Source organism: Eptesicus fuscus, chromosome 9 (assembly GCF_027574615.1).
Source record: "Eptesicus fuscus isolate TK198812 chromosome 9, DD_ASM_mEF_20220401, whole genome shotgun sequence".
NCBI lineage: Eukaryota > Metazoa > Chordata > Mammalia > Chiroptera > Vespertilionidae > Eptesicus > Eptesicus fuscus.
Window position 1 is genome coordinate 50,022,527 of NC_072481.1, and position 15,339 is coordinate 50,037,865.

Sequence of the window (15,339 nt, forward strand, 5' to 3'; positions counted from 1 at the left end):
GTTTTCTTCTATTACTGAGCATGGCTTGTGTCCAATGTTTTGAAAATGGAGATTTGCTGTATTTTTTTAAAATATATTTTTATTGATTACAGATAAGAAGGGGGAGAGAGAGATATAGAAACATCAGTGATGTGAGAGAATCATTGATTAGCTGCCTCTTGCACACCGCACACTGAGGATTGAGCCTGCAACCCGGGCATACACCCTGACCAGGAATCGAACCTTGACCTCTCCTGTTTCATAGTTCGACACTCAACCCCTGTGCCACACTGGCTGGGCTAGTCTTTATTTTTTAAATTAATTCAGTAGAGAGAAACATCAGTTTGTGATTCCACTTATTTATGTATTCATTAGTTGCTTCTTGTATGTCCAGGGGTGGGAAACGTCCAGATGGCAGGGCCCACTAAATTCTGGTCTGGCCCTGCCAAGGCAGTAGGGGTGAGTTAATTAAATGTTTGACCAAATACAGCAGGCTAATTCTTAAGTTGATAATTTTATATGGCCCAGGAATTGATGTTATAAAAATGCAAATGGCCCTTGGCAGAAAAAAGGTTCCCCACCCCTGTTGTGCCCTGACAAGAGATCAAACCTGCAACCTTAGTGGTGTATCAGGACAATGCTCTAACCAACTGAGCTACCCGGCCAGGGCCCTGTATCCTCTTTATATCATGTGAACTTGGGTCAAGCTTAGCATCTAAACGAAGTTAAAACTTATTGCTATACTTATGGGTAAAAATTCTCAAGCGTATCCTTTAAAGCATCTTTTTTTTCTTTGAGAACATTTTACTGTTATCCTAGGCATAAAAAGGAGAAGAAGAAAGATAAAGACAAAGAAAGAGGCAGAGATGAACGAGAACGATCAACAAGCAAGAAGAAGAAAAGTAAAGATAAAGAAAAGGATCGAGAAAGAAAATCTGAGAGTGATAAAGATGTAAAAGTATGTTTACAAAACTAATTTATTTGGTATTTTAGGTGGTACTAGTACTTACAAGAAGTGATTTTTCTGTGAAGACATTTACTTGTATTATTCTCCTTGGCAAAGCAGGTTACACGGGATTATGATGAAGAGGAACAGGGGTATGACAGCGAGAAAGAGAAAAAAGAGGAGAAGAAACCAACAGAACCAGTTTCCCCCAAAACAAAAGAATGTTCTGTGGAAAAGGGAACTGGTGATCCCCTGAGAGAATCCAAAGTGAATGGTGATGATCATCATGAAGAAGACATGGATATGAGTGACTGAATATGGCCTCCATGAGAATCCACCTGTATACATGCATCAGTGTCATTCCTTTGTGTGATTTCTTCATGCTGTATTTGTTCATCTCAGACCTTAGATGTATACAGCTCTGAGCTATAAATGGTTATAAAGCTCCTGATATTGATATTATTTACATCCAAAAGTTTTTAGAAAATGCTATGTGGGTAACCAATTCTTGGTGTGGTGAAATCTGATTGGGAAACCAAGCAGCTTGACTATTCTGGCGCTGCTTCATAACAGTGAAAAGCTGCATGCATCTACAGCAGGCATGGGTTGTTTATGTTGTATAATCTCCTTTATTAAGTAAGTTCACTTATAGTATTTCTAGAATTTGATTCATTGCCGTAATAGAGCCATGTAGGGAATGCACTGATTGCATGTTAATTGTGGCAGGAATATCCTCATTGTCATTAAAATCTTCCAACATGATGGATCTACTTATGGTCTTGTTTGTTCACATGACAAATTAACATTCTTATAGATACATCTGGAAATAAGCATTTGAAATAGATAATCCTCTAAGCCTTGTGGCTGAAATTTTGTGGCTTTTGTTTAACTGAAAGGTTATATATGCACTAACCTTTTTTGATGGCTGCTTAGGCTTTAATTACAGAAACAAGATTTCAAATGAAACTGTCTTTGGCAGTGAGTAAATAGCATATTTTGAAGTAGAGTTGTATACTTTTTCATAAGGTGTTCGGGAATTTTTTTCCCTGAAATAATTTATTCCACACCTATATCATTGAAAGCTATCTGCCTATCCTGAGTCCATCTGTAAAAGAGTTATCTCGTCCTAATTTTCAATTTTTCACTTTCATTAATTTGTTTTAATCTAAGTGTTGGAAAAGGGGTAGTGCATTTTAAATTGACCATATGCTTTTAAAGTGAGACAAATGTACTTGATAATGTACTTTTTATTTGATCTCAAGTTGTATAAAACCAATAAATTTTTGTTACTCTTACTGCAGTAGTAATCTTATGCTCACAGTGATTCCATGTTAAATGCAAAGTAGTTTAGGCAACTGTTTTCTTAGTTACAGGAGTTTCCAGCTTCACTTTTGTGCAGTAAAAACAAAAGTAGGCTACAGTCTGTGCCATGTTGATGTACAGTTTCTGAAATTGTTTTACAAGACTTTGATAATAAAACCCTTAAACCTATGTTCATGTTCCTGTAAAACTGTATTTGTATTTATTTACAAGCTGTTGAATGTATGACATTTACCTCATTCATTTTACAAATCAAGTCCTTTCCCCTACAATCTACATATTTACTATACAATCCTATCACTGCAGTGATTAGTTACCATCAGAATTGTTAAAGTTGGTTTAATTTCTATCTAAAACAGTCTATTTCTTAGTGTAAATTTCTCATTTTGGGTGTAGGGATTGGGTTGAGTAAAACCGGGATAAACAAATGATCCCTCCTATATCTACTAAATTTATATTTTCAGTGAAATGTTTGCCTTTGCTGGAATGGTATAGCAACTCAATGGTATGTATCTACTGTACAATACTAAATATTATATTTATTCATTTATGAAATGAGTAGTGTTAGAGTGGCTGGGATTAAGGGGGAAATGAGACTTGGAAGTATAGCTCTTATCCAAGTCTGATAATTTTTTTAACTTTTAAAATTGAAATGCCATATAGAAAAGCAGCATTGTTTTTACAGTTTATAGTAAGTAACTTTTTAAAGATTTTATCAAAAGGAATTTTGTCTATAGTTAAGAAGTTCTGGTAATGGCCCTAATAGTCATTTTAAAACAGTTGAACACAAGTGACATTTACTTAAACCTACAAAAACTTTCTTGGTAATGGTTGAACCATATGACTGCCATTTTTGTAAATCAAAACAAGTAAAATATTGGCAGTTTCACCTGGTTAAACCTAGTATTAGTCTATTTCCTCACTTGTAATCTCTGAATACAAATACACTTAACTTTTCAAAAGGGATTAAGAAGTTTTGGGCTATAAAGTAGTGCCACTGACGTAAAATGCATTGAAGGGAACCCGTACCTAGGTTATTTTTCAGTGAACATTTTATGCACAATGATAGGGTTGCACAGGGACACAAGCCTTTAACACAGATAATCAGTTGGAATCAAGTGAATACTGCCTCCACACTTGAGTTCTGTTCTGTATTTAGTAGTAAATGATTAAAAAATAAAAGTGGTTTTGTTAGAAAAAATGTTTGTCCTATTTATTTGCTTAAATTCTTCAGGAGTGAATGAGAGGTAGTGGCTATATGAGTCTAGTCAAGAGTTTTGGTTTCATTTACAGCTGGAGAGACCTGTATCTTTTACTTGCAATTTCCTAATTGTGATACGAGATTGATAACCTGTCTTGCAATGTAGTTGATAATTGGGGGAGATGCAGGTTTGTGTTGCCTGGGTCAATAAATATTAGACACTTAGGGAAAGAACAAACGGCTTGTACTAGAACAGTGCAAACTAATTTTACTTCAAGTTGCATCTTACAACTGAGTAAAGTTTCTAGTGTGGGTATCACAGAAAATGTACAAACCAACTTTTCCTCTAGCAAACAATACCACTTTCTTCGGTGGAGTTCTAGATTAAGTGCCTCAGGGCCATCAATCAGTACTTAAGTTGTGTTTACTTTGGTTAAATATGGATGTTATGGAAACTACTGGGACTTGCATCCAGAATGTCTATTCCTAAGGCTTTATTAGCATAGGTCCTTTCTAAAGGAGACTAATTCTGGAGTTGTGGATTTATTAGTCTATTTTACTAGGTTTTAATTTTGTTGCCATTTTCATTGTATGTGAAATTTAGAAATTCTTTAGCAGCCCTAGCGGGTTTGGCTCGGATAAAGCATTGGAGTGTGGGGTTCGATTCTGATCAAGGGCACATGCCCCATTGCAGGCTCAATCTCCAGTAGCATGCAGAAGGCAGCCAATCAATGATTCTCTCTCATCATTGATGTTTCTATCCTCCTCCCTCTCTGAGAGCAATAAAAATATATATTTTTTAAAATTCTTACCCTAACCGGTTTGGCTCTGGATAGAGCATCCGCCTGCCGACTCAAGGGTCCCAGGTTTGATTCAGGTCAAGGGCATGTGCCTTGGTTGAGGGCACATACCCAGTAGGGAGTGTGCAGGAGGCAGCTGATCTATGTTTCTTTTTTTTATGAATGAATATATATATATTTTTTTTTAATTGATTTTTTACAGAGAGAAAGGGGGAGAGAGAGCTAGAAACATCGAGAGACAGCCGCCTCCTGCACACCCCCCACTGGGGATGTGCCTGCAACCAAGATGCATGCCCTTGACCGGAATCGAACCCGGGACCTCGCAGTCCGCAGGCCGACGCTCTATCCACTGAGCCAAACCGGCTTTGGCTGATCTATGTTTCTCATCGATGTTTCTGACTCTCCCTCTCCTTTTCTCCCTGTAAAAAATAAATAAAATATATATTAAAAAATTTTCTTTAGCAAAATACATGTGAACCATACTAAATTCATCTGTGGGAACATTCTTAAGAGTACACTTACTACTTTTAAAATATATATACTTATTAGTAACAATATAAGAATTCACAGAATAATGAACATATTTTATGTATTTTTATTCATTTCAGAGAGGGAAAGACAGAAATATCAATGATAATCATTGGTCAGCTTCCTCCTGCACACCCCCTACTGGGGATCGAGCCCACAACCTGGGCATGTGCCCTGAATGGGAATCAAACCTTGATCTCCTGGTTCATAGGTCGATGCTCAACCACTGAATCACACCAGCCAGGCCAAACATTTTTTAAATGATGTCCTTACAAACATAATTAGGAAACGTGCTCTCCTTCCCTGGAGCATGCCCATGCCTTTCCCATCTCCCTCCTCTTCCCTGCCCCACACACTTTACCATTAGCTTCCTCACTTCCAAGTTCTATGGGCTTTTCTTTACCTCCATAACTTGTTTCCTAAGCCCACTTATAGAAATTTTCCTACCTGTGATTTACCAAATAAATGTTCTCATTCTTTTCAAAATGTCACTTTGTAAAGGTTATTTCTCCAGTGCACAGTCAGTAAATTAGTGATACTAAAATTAGTAACGTGTTTTTTTTTTAAAAAAGCTAGTTAGCTAAATAAAGTATGATGATTTGTGCATAAGAAATTGAAGGTTGATGAACCTCTAGCCAGGCTCACCAAGAAGCAGAGAGGACCCAAATAAAATCAGAAATGAAAGAGGTGAAATAACAACAGATCCTGCCGAAATACAAAGGATTGTTAAAAAAATACTACAAACAACTCTATTCCAACAAACTGGACAACTGGAGGAAATGGACATATTCCTAGAAAAATATAACCTTCCAAAACTCAATCAGGAAGAATCTAAACAGCTCAATAACCCAGTAACTATGGAAGAAATTGAAGCAGACATCAAAAAGCTTCCAGCAAACAAAAGCCCGGGACCAGATGGCTTCACAGGAGAGTTTTACCAAACATTCAAGGAAGAACTAAAACCTATCCTCCTCAGACTATTCCAAAAAATTCAAGAGGAAGGAACACTTCCAAGCTCCTCCTATGAAGCCAGCATCACCCTAATACCAAAACCAGATAAAGACAACACAATGAAAGAATTACAGGACAATATCCCTCATGAACATAGATGCCAAAATCCTCAACAAAATTCTAGCAAATCGGATCCAGCAGTACATCAGAAAGATCATACACCATGACCAAGTAGGATTTATCCCAGGAATGCAAGGATGGTACGATATCCGCAAATCAATAAACGTGATACATCACATAAATTGTGTGATAAAAATCACATAGTCATATCAATTGATGCATAAAAAGCATTTGACAAAATCCAACACCCTTTCTTTATAAAAAACTCTCAACAAGGTGGGAATAGAAGGATCATACCTCAACATAATAAAAGCTATATATGATAAACCCACAGCTAACAGCATACTCAATGAGCAAAAACTAAAACCATTTCCCCTAAGAACAGGAACAAGACAAGGATACCCGCTCTCACCACTCCTGTTCGATATAGTACTGGAAGTGCTAGCCATAGTGATCAGACAAGAAGAAATAAAAGGCATACAAATTGGAAAAGAAGAAATAAAGCTGTCCTTAGTTGCAGATGACATGATATTGTACATAAAAAACCCAAAAGACTCCATCAAAAAACTAACAGACTTAATAAATGAATTCGGCAATGTAGCGGGATACAAAATTAAGGCTAAGAAATCTATGGCATTTCTATACACCAATAGTGAACTTACAGAAAGAGAGACTAAAAAAGCAATCCCATTTACCATCACACCAAAAAAAATTAAGATACCTAGGAATAAACTTAACCAAGGAGGTGAAAGACCTATACGCAGAAAACTACAGGACACTGAAAAAAAGAGATAGAGGAAGACGTAAACAGATGGAAGAACATACCATGTTCATGGATTGGTAGAATTAACATTAAAATGTCCATACTATCCAAAGCAATCTATAGATTCAATGCACTCCCCATTAAAATATCAATGGCATATTTCACAGACGTAGAAAGAACTCTCCAAAAATTCATCTGGAATAAAAAAGACCCCAAATAGCCACAGCAATCCTGAGAAAAGAATAAGGGAGGAGGGATCTCAATACCAGATTTCAAGCTCTATTACAACGCCACTGTTCTCAAAATAGCCTGGTATTGGCATAAGAACAGACATATAGATCAATGGAATAGAATAGAGAATCCAGATATCGACCCAAACCACTATGCTCAATTAATATTTGACAAAGGAGGCATGAACATACAATGGAGTCAAGACAGTCTCTTCAATAAATGGTGTGGGGAAAATTGGACAGATACATGCAAAAAAATGAAACTAGATCACCAACTTTTTTGTGATCAAAAACCATCAGAAACACCAATCAGAAACACCAACCATACACAAAAATAAACTCAAAATGGATACAGGACTTAAACATAAGCTGGGAAACCATAAAAATACTAGAGGAATCCATAGGCAGCAAGATCTCAGACATATGCCGAAAGAAATTATTCACTGATACTGCCCCTAGGCCAGTGGTTGGCAAACTCATTAGTCAACAGAGCCAAATATCAACAGTACAATGATTGAAATTTCTTTTGAGAGCCAAATTTTTTAAACTTAAAGTTCTTCTAATGCCACTTCTTCAAAATAGACTCGCCCAGGCCATGGTATTTTGTGGAAGAGCCACACTCAAGGGGCCAAAGAGCCACATGTGGCTCGCGAGCCACGGTTTGCTGACCACTGCCCTAGGGCAATGGAAGCTAAAGAGAAAATAAACAAATGGGACTACATCAAAATAAAAAGCTTTTTTACAGCAAAAGAAACCATCAACAAAACAACAAAAAGCCCACTGTATGGGAGAACATATTTGCAAATGTTATCACTGATAAAGGTTTAATCAACATCTACAGGCAGCTTATACAACTTAATAAAAGGAAGATAAATGATCCAATAAAAAAATGGGCAACGGACCTAAATAGAATCTTTTTGAAAGAAGACAGAAGGAAGGCCAAGAGACACATGAAAACATGCTCAAAGTCACTAATTATCCGAGAGATGCAAATCAAAACGACAATGCGGTACCATCTCACACCTGTCGGAAATGGCTATCATCAACAAAGCAACAAACAAATGTTGGCGAGGATGCGGAGAAAAAGGAACCCTCAGTGCACTGCTGGTGGGAATGCAGACTGGTGCAGCCACTGTGGAGAACAGTATGGAGTTTCCTCAAAAAACTGAAAATGGAACTCCCATTTGACCCAGTAATGCCACTCCTAGGAATATATCCTAAGAAACTAGAAACACCAATCAGAAAGGATATACGCACCCCTAAGTTCATAGCAGCACAATTTACAATAGCTAAGATTTGGAAACAGCCTAGGTGCCCGTCAGCAGATGACTAAATCAGAAAACTATGGTACATCTACACAATAGAATACTATGCTGCCATAAAAAAGAAGGAATTCTTACCATTTGCAGCAACCCGGATGGAACTGGAGAACATTATGCTAAGTGAAATAAGCCAGTCAATGAAAGAAAAATACCACATGATCTCACTCATTTGTAGATAATAAAAAACATTATAAACTGATGAACAAAAAGATAGAGAGGCAGTAAAGCATCAAACAGACTGTCAAACTACAGCGGGAAGGTTAGGGAAAGGTGGGGAGATAAGAGATCAACCGAAGGACTTGTATGCATGCATATAAGAATAACCAACGGATGCAAAACACTGGGTGGTGAGGGCATGTATGGGAGTGGGGTGGGCGGGGGCAATGGTAAGATATGTACACATATAATACCTTAATTTTAAAAAATGAAAAAAAAATGTTGGGGGAAAAAAAATTGAAGGTTAACGGTTACAAAAATGAAATGTTAAAATTTGCTTACTTAACCCCTTGCACTCGCTTGCTTTTTTCTCGATTCCTTTATTCTAATGCTAACCGTGTCGAGTCACACTCGACATCCGAGTGCTAAAGATTAAATATTGTTTTAGAAGACAAGCATGTAGATTTAACATTTTTTTTTTTACCAGTCAGCATTCTAAGGAGAACAAAAAGATTTGTTACAGGGATTTGACCTTAATTATGGGAGCTGGTTAACCAGTTTCAAATCTGTTTATGGGCTTTGTATGATGCTGGCCGTTGAAGCCTGCAGGAAGTTGAGAAGGGAAGATGGATAATTAGAGGGAAGAGTAAGTTAGAACCACAAGCACAAGCTGGAACCCATAAGAATGGGCTAAAACTCATGTCTCATTGCTTCTGACCTGGGTGGCATGGCAGAAGCCAGGATTCTGCATCATGAAGCTAAACACACATATCTGGCCCATAAGTCTGAGAAGCTGAAGGAGGAGAAGGTAAAGTAACTGCAGGCCCCGCTCTACCTCATCCCAAAGGGGCCAGCAGATAAGCTACAAAATTTCTGCTTCACTTCTGCTCTCCAAAACTCTTACACCACCCATTTTCATTAAAGCATCCCAGCCAGTCATTGTCAGCCTTTAGTGACCAAGAATGCTATGGGAGGTACAGGTAAGTAAGTGGTGGGGGGTTTTTGTTGTTTTTTATTACACAACATTTTTTACTTTAGGCAAGTTATTTTCATCTGCAAAACGATCAAATTCAGAAATGCTTGCCAAGTACCCTTCTTTAAAATCCTTAGATTTTGCTTAGGTATTTGCAGGTGCTGTGGCAAAAGTGAAATTGTAACTGTATCATAGGTGCCATTATGAATAAAAGTACTATACTGAAATAAGATTATAATTTTAGAAGTTCATCACTAGATAGTACTGTAAAGATCAAAAATGCAAAAATACTTGAGATGACATATTTAGATGACAATCTAAGATACTACTGCCCCAGATTTCTGACATAAAATGCTTTGCAAAAGTAGTTTTTGCTAATTCATACTACATAACCGATAGGCTTTTACCAAGTTTAATTTTGCATTTCACAAGTAGTGTAATATCTCCTCTGTCCTTTTGTCTCTTGGGCAAGTTTCACTGTCATTTGTCTGAAAGTTTACAGTTTCCAAATATAAAAACTTCGGTAAGGATGCGTTTTCTTAATTTTAGAAAACATGCTTAAGATACCTCTTGCTGGAGTTAACAGCAGAGGCATATTGTGTTCCATACTAATCAAAAATTATCTCACTCAATTTTAAAGGCAGGACTTCAAAAATAAATAAATAAAAATAAAGACAGGACTTCAAATTCACCTAGTGTTCAAATTCACCTAGTGTTCTACTGCAACTTTCTTACTCATGCTATCTATATATATAAAAGCCTAATGTGCAAATTGTCAGGAGACCAGAAGTTTGATTGCTCACTATGATGTACGCTGACCACCAGGGGGCGGCGAGGAATGAAGGAAGGCCCCAGCCAGCAGCTGGAAGGTCAAGATTGGCCCTAATCACCGGCCAGGCCTAGGGACCCTACCTGTGCAAGAATTTCATGCACCAGGCCTCTAGTTTGCAAATAAAAGGAACATAAATGAGCAAAAGGAAGCAATCCTTAGATCAATATGAAAACATTTAGTCCAGACCTTTTTTGTCCCCTTGAAGCAGGATCAATTCTGTAGACATAGTGAAAAATAAGAAGGGGTCACTAAAGATCATTATTTACTACCCTCCTGCAAGGTGTGAATTATAAACTGTACATGAATAACAATATAAAAACTCATTTCTATTAGTGTGAGTGGGGTTCAATAACAATTCAAAGCAGAAACAAAATTGTTTTTCAGCTTTTGTCAGCTATTAGCTTCTCTGAAATGTGTTAATTTCCAGACCATCATATGTTCCTAGGTTCACAATAATCAGAGCATCTGCTTTATGCTTCCTTTTTATGAAATCTGTCAATTCTCTATGAAGCAAATTCTCAGAAATTACTTTCTTTAAGACAAGAATCATACCTTCTTTTGATACTACACTGGTGGCAGGAATATTGAGGTCTTCAAAATAGCTATTTAAGGTGACCATTTCATAGGCCCCCAAGTTTTAATTTTCTTCAATCACAAATAGAAGACAGAATTTTATGGACCTACACTACAAAATCTAGATTTTCATGTGAGATTATTAAAATATATGGTGTTTTGATTTAGTTACTTGAAACACAGAATATAGCTTCATTCATTAACTGGATTAAAAGGCACATTTTGAAAAGTTTAATGTGAAAAGTTTATTTGCATTAATAACTCCTTGTTTTCACCATTATAAGATACTGACATTTGCTTATCCTATATGATCAAATAAAAGACATTTGGAATGGATCATCTTTTCTACTAACCTTTATGAAAGAAAAAGTTGAGTTAAAAACAAAATCCAAGTGCAAAAGTTTTCAGTAGTCTTCCTACCTCCAGTGTACCCCAGCAAAATATTCACAGCTTTTAGGAAATTGGTAAGTTCCAAGTTGCAATTTTCCATGTTTTCCCCCCACTATATTGTCTGTACTTGTGAAAAATCTATAGTATAGTCCTGAAAATATAACATTCCCAAAGAGAAAGGAAGCCTAAAAGCAACAGTGATAACTACCATTCAGTGTCTCAAACCTCACAAATTACTGACAAGGTAATTCAATTTCTAAGTCACTTGATCTATAAGGATTCCCAAAATAACTGGGTTCAACTTGTATTTAATAAACCTAGTCTGGGTTTCCAACTCTTTCCACAAAATTCAACAGACCCACATCAGGTAGTAATTGGCCTTTGAATTTTTAACTATGATTATTTTTCTTTATTATAAAATGTATTTAATAAAATGTCAACATATTCAATTATGTTATCAGCATGAAAGATGCAGCTTTAAAGATGTTTATTAAAAAATTTTTCTTATGATTGATGCTTTGGATTTGTAAATAATCATCTTTTCAATAAAGGTTTTTAAACTCATTCAAATTATTTAAAATTCTTGAAAATATTTAAATTACTGGTCACTCTAAAAAAACCTGACAGATGCATTCTCACACATTTATCAGGATACATTTAAAAAGCATTTCTTTAGCTAATTTCTTAAATACAACATAACATATTATGTCTGTTATACCTTATTCTCCCTAATTTATTTTCATTCTTGGACCATCAAACCATCTTGGAATAAACAGGAAAAATTTTAAGTGCGAAAATGAGTAATGCATGATTTTTTAACACTTTGAAGATAATTAAAACCAATAAATATTTTCTTGTGACTTAAAAAAATAAACAGTAGGAATTATCAATCTTGTGTACATTTTTGGAATTTAACTTATAACAAATATATTCTGTTAGCATATAAAATGTTTTTACCTTACTTTGAAAGCATTAAATATGTAGGGAGTCCAAAATGTGAGTTGTTTAAAACTGACATGAACACTAAAAACAAACAAAATAATCAGAATGATGTGCAGTTATTAGGAAGCAAGTTTAAAATTTTGGAATATTTTTAAAGTGCTGAGATTTGGAAGAGGACTATCCTTAAGCATGCTAGTTATATCCTATTATGAACACAAAAAAGGCTTTAAAACTCAAGTTTAGAAAAAAAATAGAGGTTCTATGAAAGGAAGATTAGTAACAAACATTTACCATTGAAGAAAGAATTCAGGTAAAAACAAATAGCACCACAATGAATTGCACTAAGGTGCTAAAGGAGGTACCTTATTCCCTGCAGAGTGAATGCTCCTTCTGAAATGTATTGCAACATATAAACGCAATTGTTTAATGGTTACCATTTGGTTCATTCATCTACAGAAAACTGCATTCCTTTCTAGTTCATCATATTGAACAAACATTCAAATTACTGAACTATACATAAAGTTACATAGTTTACATTTTATGAAAACAAAGTTGGAAGGAATATTTATAAATGTCACCTTGAATATAAGATGACAACTGTAAAGGGCTTCATATCTCTTAAGACATTTAATTTATGTTACTGGTCCAGGAGTGTTTTAGATATAACTATAGATATAGATATAGATATATATGCATATATATTTCAACAAGAAGTGTAAAAATTTTTAAAAACAAATCACAGCACTCATAGCTGTTTTACATAAGAAGTACTTAGGGTCATTAAGGTGTCAAACTATTACACTATAATATGTATATATTTAAAAAGACTGAAAATGGCACATCAGGAAACTTATTAGCGACCCATTTCATTATGTCATATCACTGATGTGTCAGTTCCACGAAATTCCCTTTTCTTCACTGAAAGAGTCTGTCCCTCCTCTTTCACCTCCCTGTGGGGTTCTCTGCATCCTCTTGCTTTCCTTGGTGAGATGGAGTCATGCTTGCGTCATTAGAGATCAGGAAAACGGCTCGGGTCTTCCTTGTAGTCGTCAGGTATAGTAAAGATGGAGCCGTCAAACTCATCATATCGGAACTCCTGAAAAGTCACAGTGGCTGTGATCGTAGGAAACACAGGTATATCTAGAGAGAATAGTCAATGATAATACTGTAAAATGAAATGTTAATCTACTTATCTATATATATAAAAGCCTAAGCGACCATTACGAACAGTCGCTATGATGCGCACTGACCACCAGGGGGCAGACGCTCAATGCAGGAGCTTCCACTGATGGTCAGTGCACTTCTACAGCCAACCTCCTCTGGCTGGCCAGCCAACCTCTCACGGTTCCTCCCCCCCACCCCCAAGCCGGCCAGCCAACCTCCCGCAGTTCCCCCTCTCCTGCGGTCCCTCCCACCGGCCGGCCAGCCAACCAACCTCCCACGGTCCCTCCCCCCCCCGTCCCCCGGACTGGGCGAGAAGGCCCTGATCAGCCCCAATCACCGGCCAGGCCGAGGGACCCCAACCATACACGAATTCGTACACAGAGCCTCTAGTAGACTAAAAATACTATTAGAGATATCCAGATTCCTTAAACTAAAAAAAGAAACATTATTCAAGCACCAGTCCAATCCGACCTAATATATGTTTATTATGAGTATGATGTTTTGGGGAAGGATTTAGTTATTGGTTATGTGAGAATAAACAATCTTTTCTGTCAAAGAAGAAAGTTTTGGCAGCTGCCATTTTGGCTCCCGTGAGGGGCTGCCATTTTGAAACAGCAAAGGTCAACCCCTTCCTTTAAATTAGCCAATCGCGCAAGAGTGTGAGCCTAAGCTCTTCCAATCAAGAATGAGGAACAGATGATGTGTGCCAGGCATGAGAGCCCGAGCAGACCGCCACCCAGTGTGCATGTGCTCCCAGACCATGTGAATGCGCACCCTCCTGCAGGAATAGAGATATGTGCCTTGCTGCCTGGCTCCTGAGTGTGCTTTGTGTTTTACCAGGACCCCTGATTTTGGGGGCTCGCCTTATATCTAACAGAAGAGAAAGACACAGAAGAATTAAAAAACTCAAGTTTCAATTGTTTCCCAATCTTACATATAATGCCAGATTCCACCAATCTTGTTTTTTCCCCCTTCAGGTAAAGGGACAGCTAGCTATATTTGTAATTTTTGCAATCTGATATCCTGTCTCCAAATTATAGTATATATATATTATTCAGACTCTTAGCTAATTTATTTTGATCCTAAAACAAAATACATGAGCCCTAGCCAGTGTTCATCAGTGGTTAGCAATTGTTGGCCCACAGACTGAAAGGTCGTGGGTTCAATTCCCAGTCAAGGGCATGTACCTGGGTTACAGGTTAGATCCCAGGCCCTGGTCGGGGCATCTGAGGGAGACAACCAATCATTGCATCTCTCTAACATTGGTGTCTCTCTCCCTTCCTACTCTCTAAAAAGCAATGGAAAAAAACATCCTTGGGTGAGGATTAACAAAACAAACAAACAAAAAACTTAATTAAACATAATTAACATAAAGATTACCTAAAGAACTCAACGTAAGGATTACACAGTTTCCAGTTATTTCTGAGGGGAAAATCATTCACTTGTGCCTACTATGTGCAGATGCTGTTCTATCTAATCCCAGGCATCAGCAAAGTAAAGCCCATTGCCTGGCCTCTTTTTGTAAGGCTTGTGAGCTAAAAAACGATTTTCTATTTTTAAATGGTTAAAAATAAACAGAAAGTAAAAATATTTGTGCTGATAAAATTACATGAAATTCAAACTTCAGTGCCAATGAAGTTTTTTTGGAACATAGGATGATATTCATTTACGTTCTATGGCTGCTTTCGTTCTCTAACAAGTTGGGCAGTTGTGATAGAAACTATATGTATAGCCCAAAAAGCCTAAATATTTACTATCTTTCAGAGAAAGTTTTATTTATTGAATATGCAACTGTACATAAGTGAAAAACATGATGCATTTACAGAGATTACATTCCGGTTGGGAGACAGAGATAGCAGAGTAGTAACATGTTTTGGCTTAAGTTTTAGAACATGAAATGTAGCATTACAAGAGTAAAAGGGGAGTAGCCAGAGACGCTAGCAGAAAACCAAAACAGAATGCTATCAAAGAAGTCAGAGGAAATTTGAAGAAAAACTATCATTCATTGGGACAAGACAAGGACTCCACAAAAATAGTTAAATCTTGGAGAGATTTTAAAAGAGCAACAGAAAAGTATCCACTACATTTAACATAATAATATGAATATCAATAATAAGCAGAGTAAAGAGTGGTTTCAGTAATATTGAAT

The 15,339-nt window shown here is 36.7% G+C and overlaps 2 protein-coding genes across 10 annotated transcripts in view; one reads left to right on the plus strand and one right to left on the minus strand.

Moving 5' to 3' along the window:
- Window positions 1-2,416, plus strand: part of SRSF11 (serine and arginine rich splicing factor 11) — a 38,051-nt gene extending 35,635 nt beyond the window's left edge. For 3 of the 8 annotated variants that reach the window (XM_054720963.1, XM_054720959.1, XM_054720964.1), the window contains 2 exons: window positions 778-937; window positions 1,043-2,416. In XM_054720963.1, the coding sequence (XP_054576938.1) occupies window positions 778-937; window positions 1,043-1,240 (358 nt within the window). In that variant the 3' untranslated portion in view covers window positions 1,241-2,416. The remainder of the gene's footprint in view (window positions 1-777; window positions 938-1,042) is intronic. The other 5 variants (XM_054720962.1, XM_054720966.1, XM_054720961.1 and 2 more) reach the window with 3 other exon arrangements.
- Window positions 2,417-11,030: 8,614 nt separating this feature from the next.
- The window catches only part of ANKRD13C (ankyrin repeat domain 13C), a 77,533-nt gene continuing 73,224 nt past the window's right edge, over window positions 11,031-15,339 (minus strand). For both annotated transcript variants that reach the window (XM_054720968.1, XM_054720967.1), the window contains one exon: window positions 11,031-13,166. In XM_054720968.1, coding sequence (XP_054576943.1) covers window positions 13,036-13,166 — 131 coding nt within the window. In that variant the 3' untranslated portion in view covers window positions 11,031-13,035. The remainder of the gene's footprint in view (window positions 13,167-15,339) is intronic.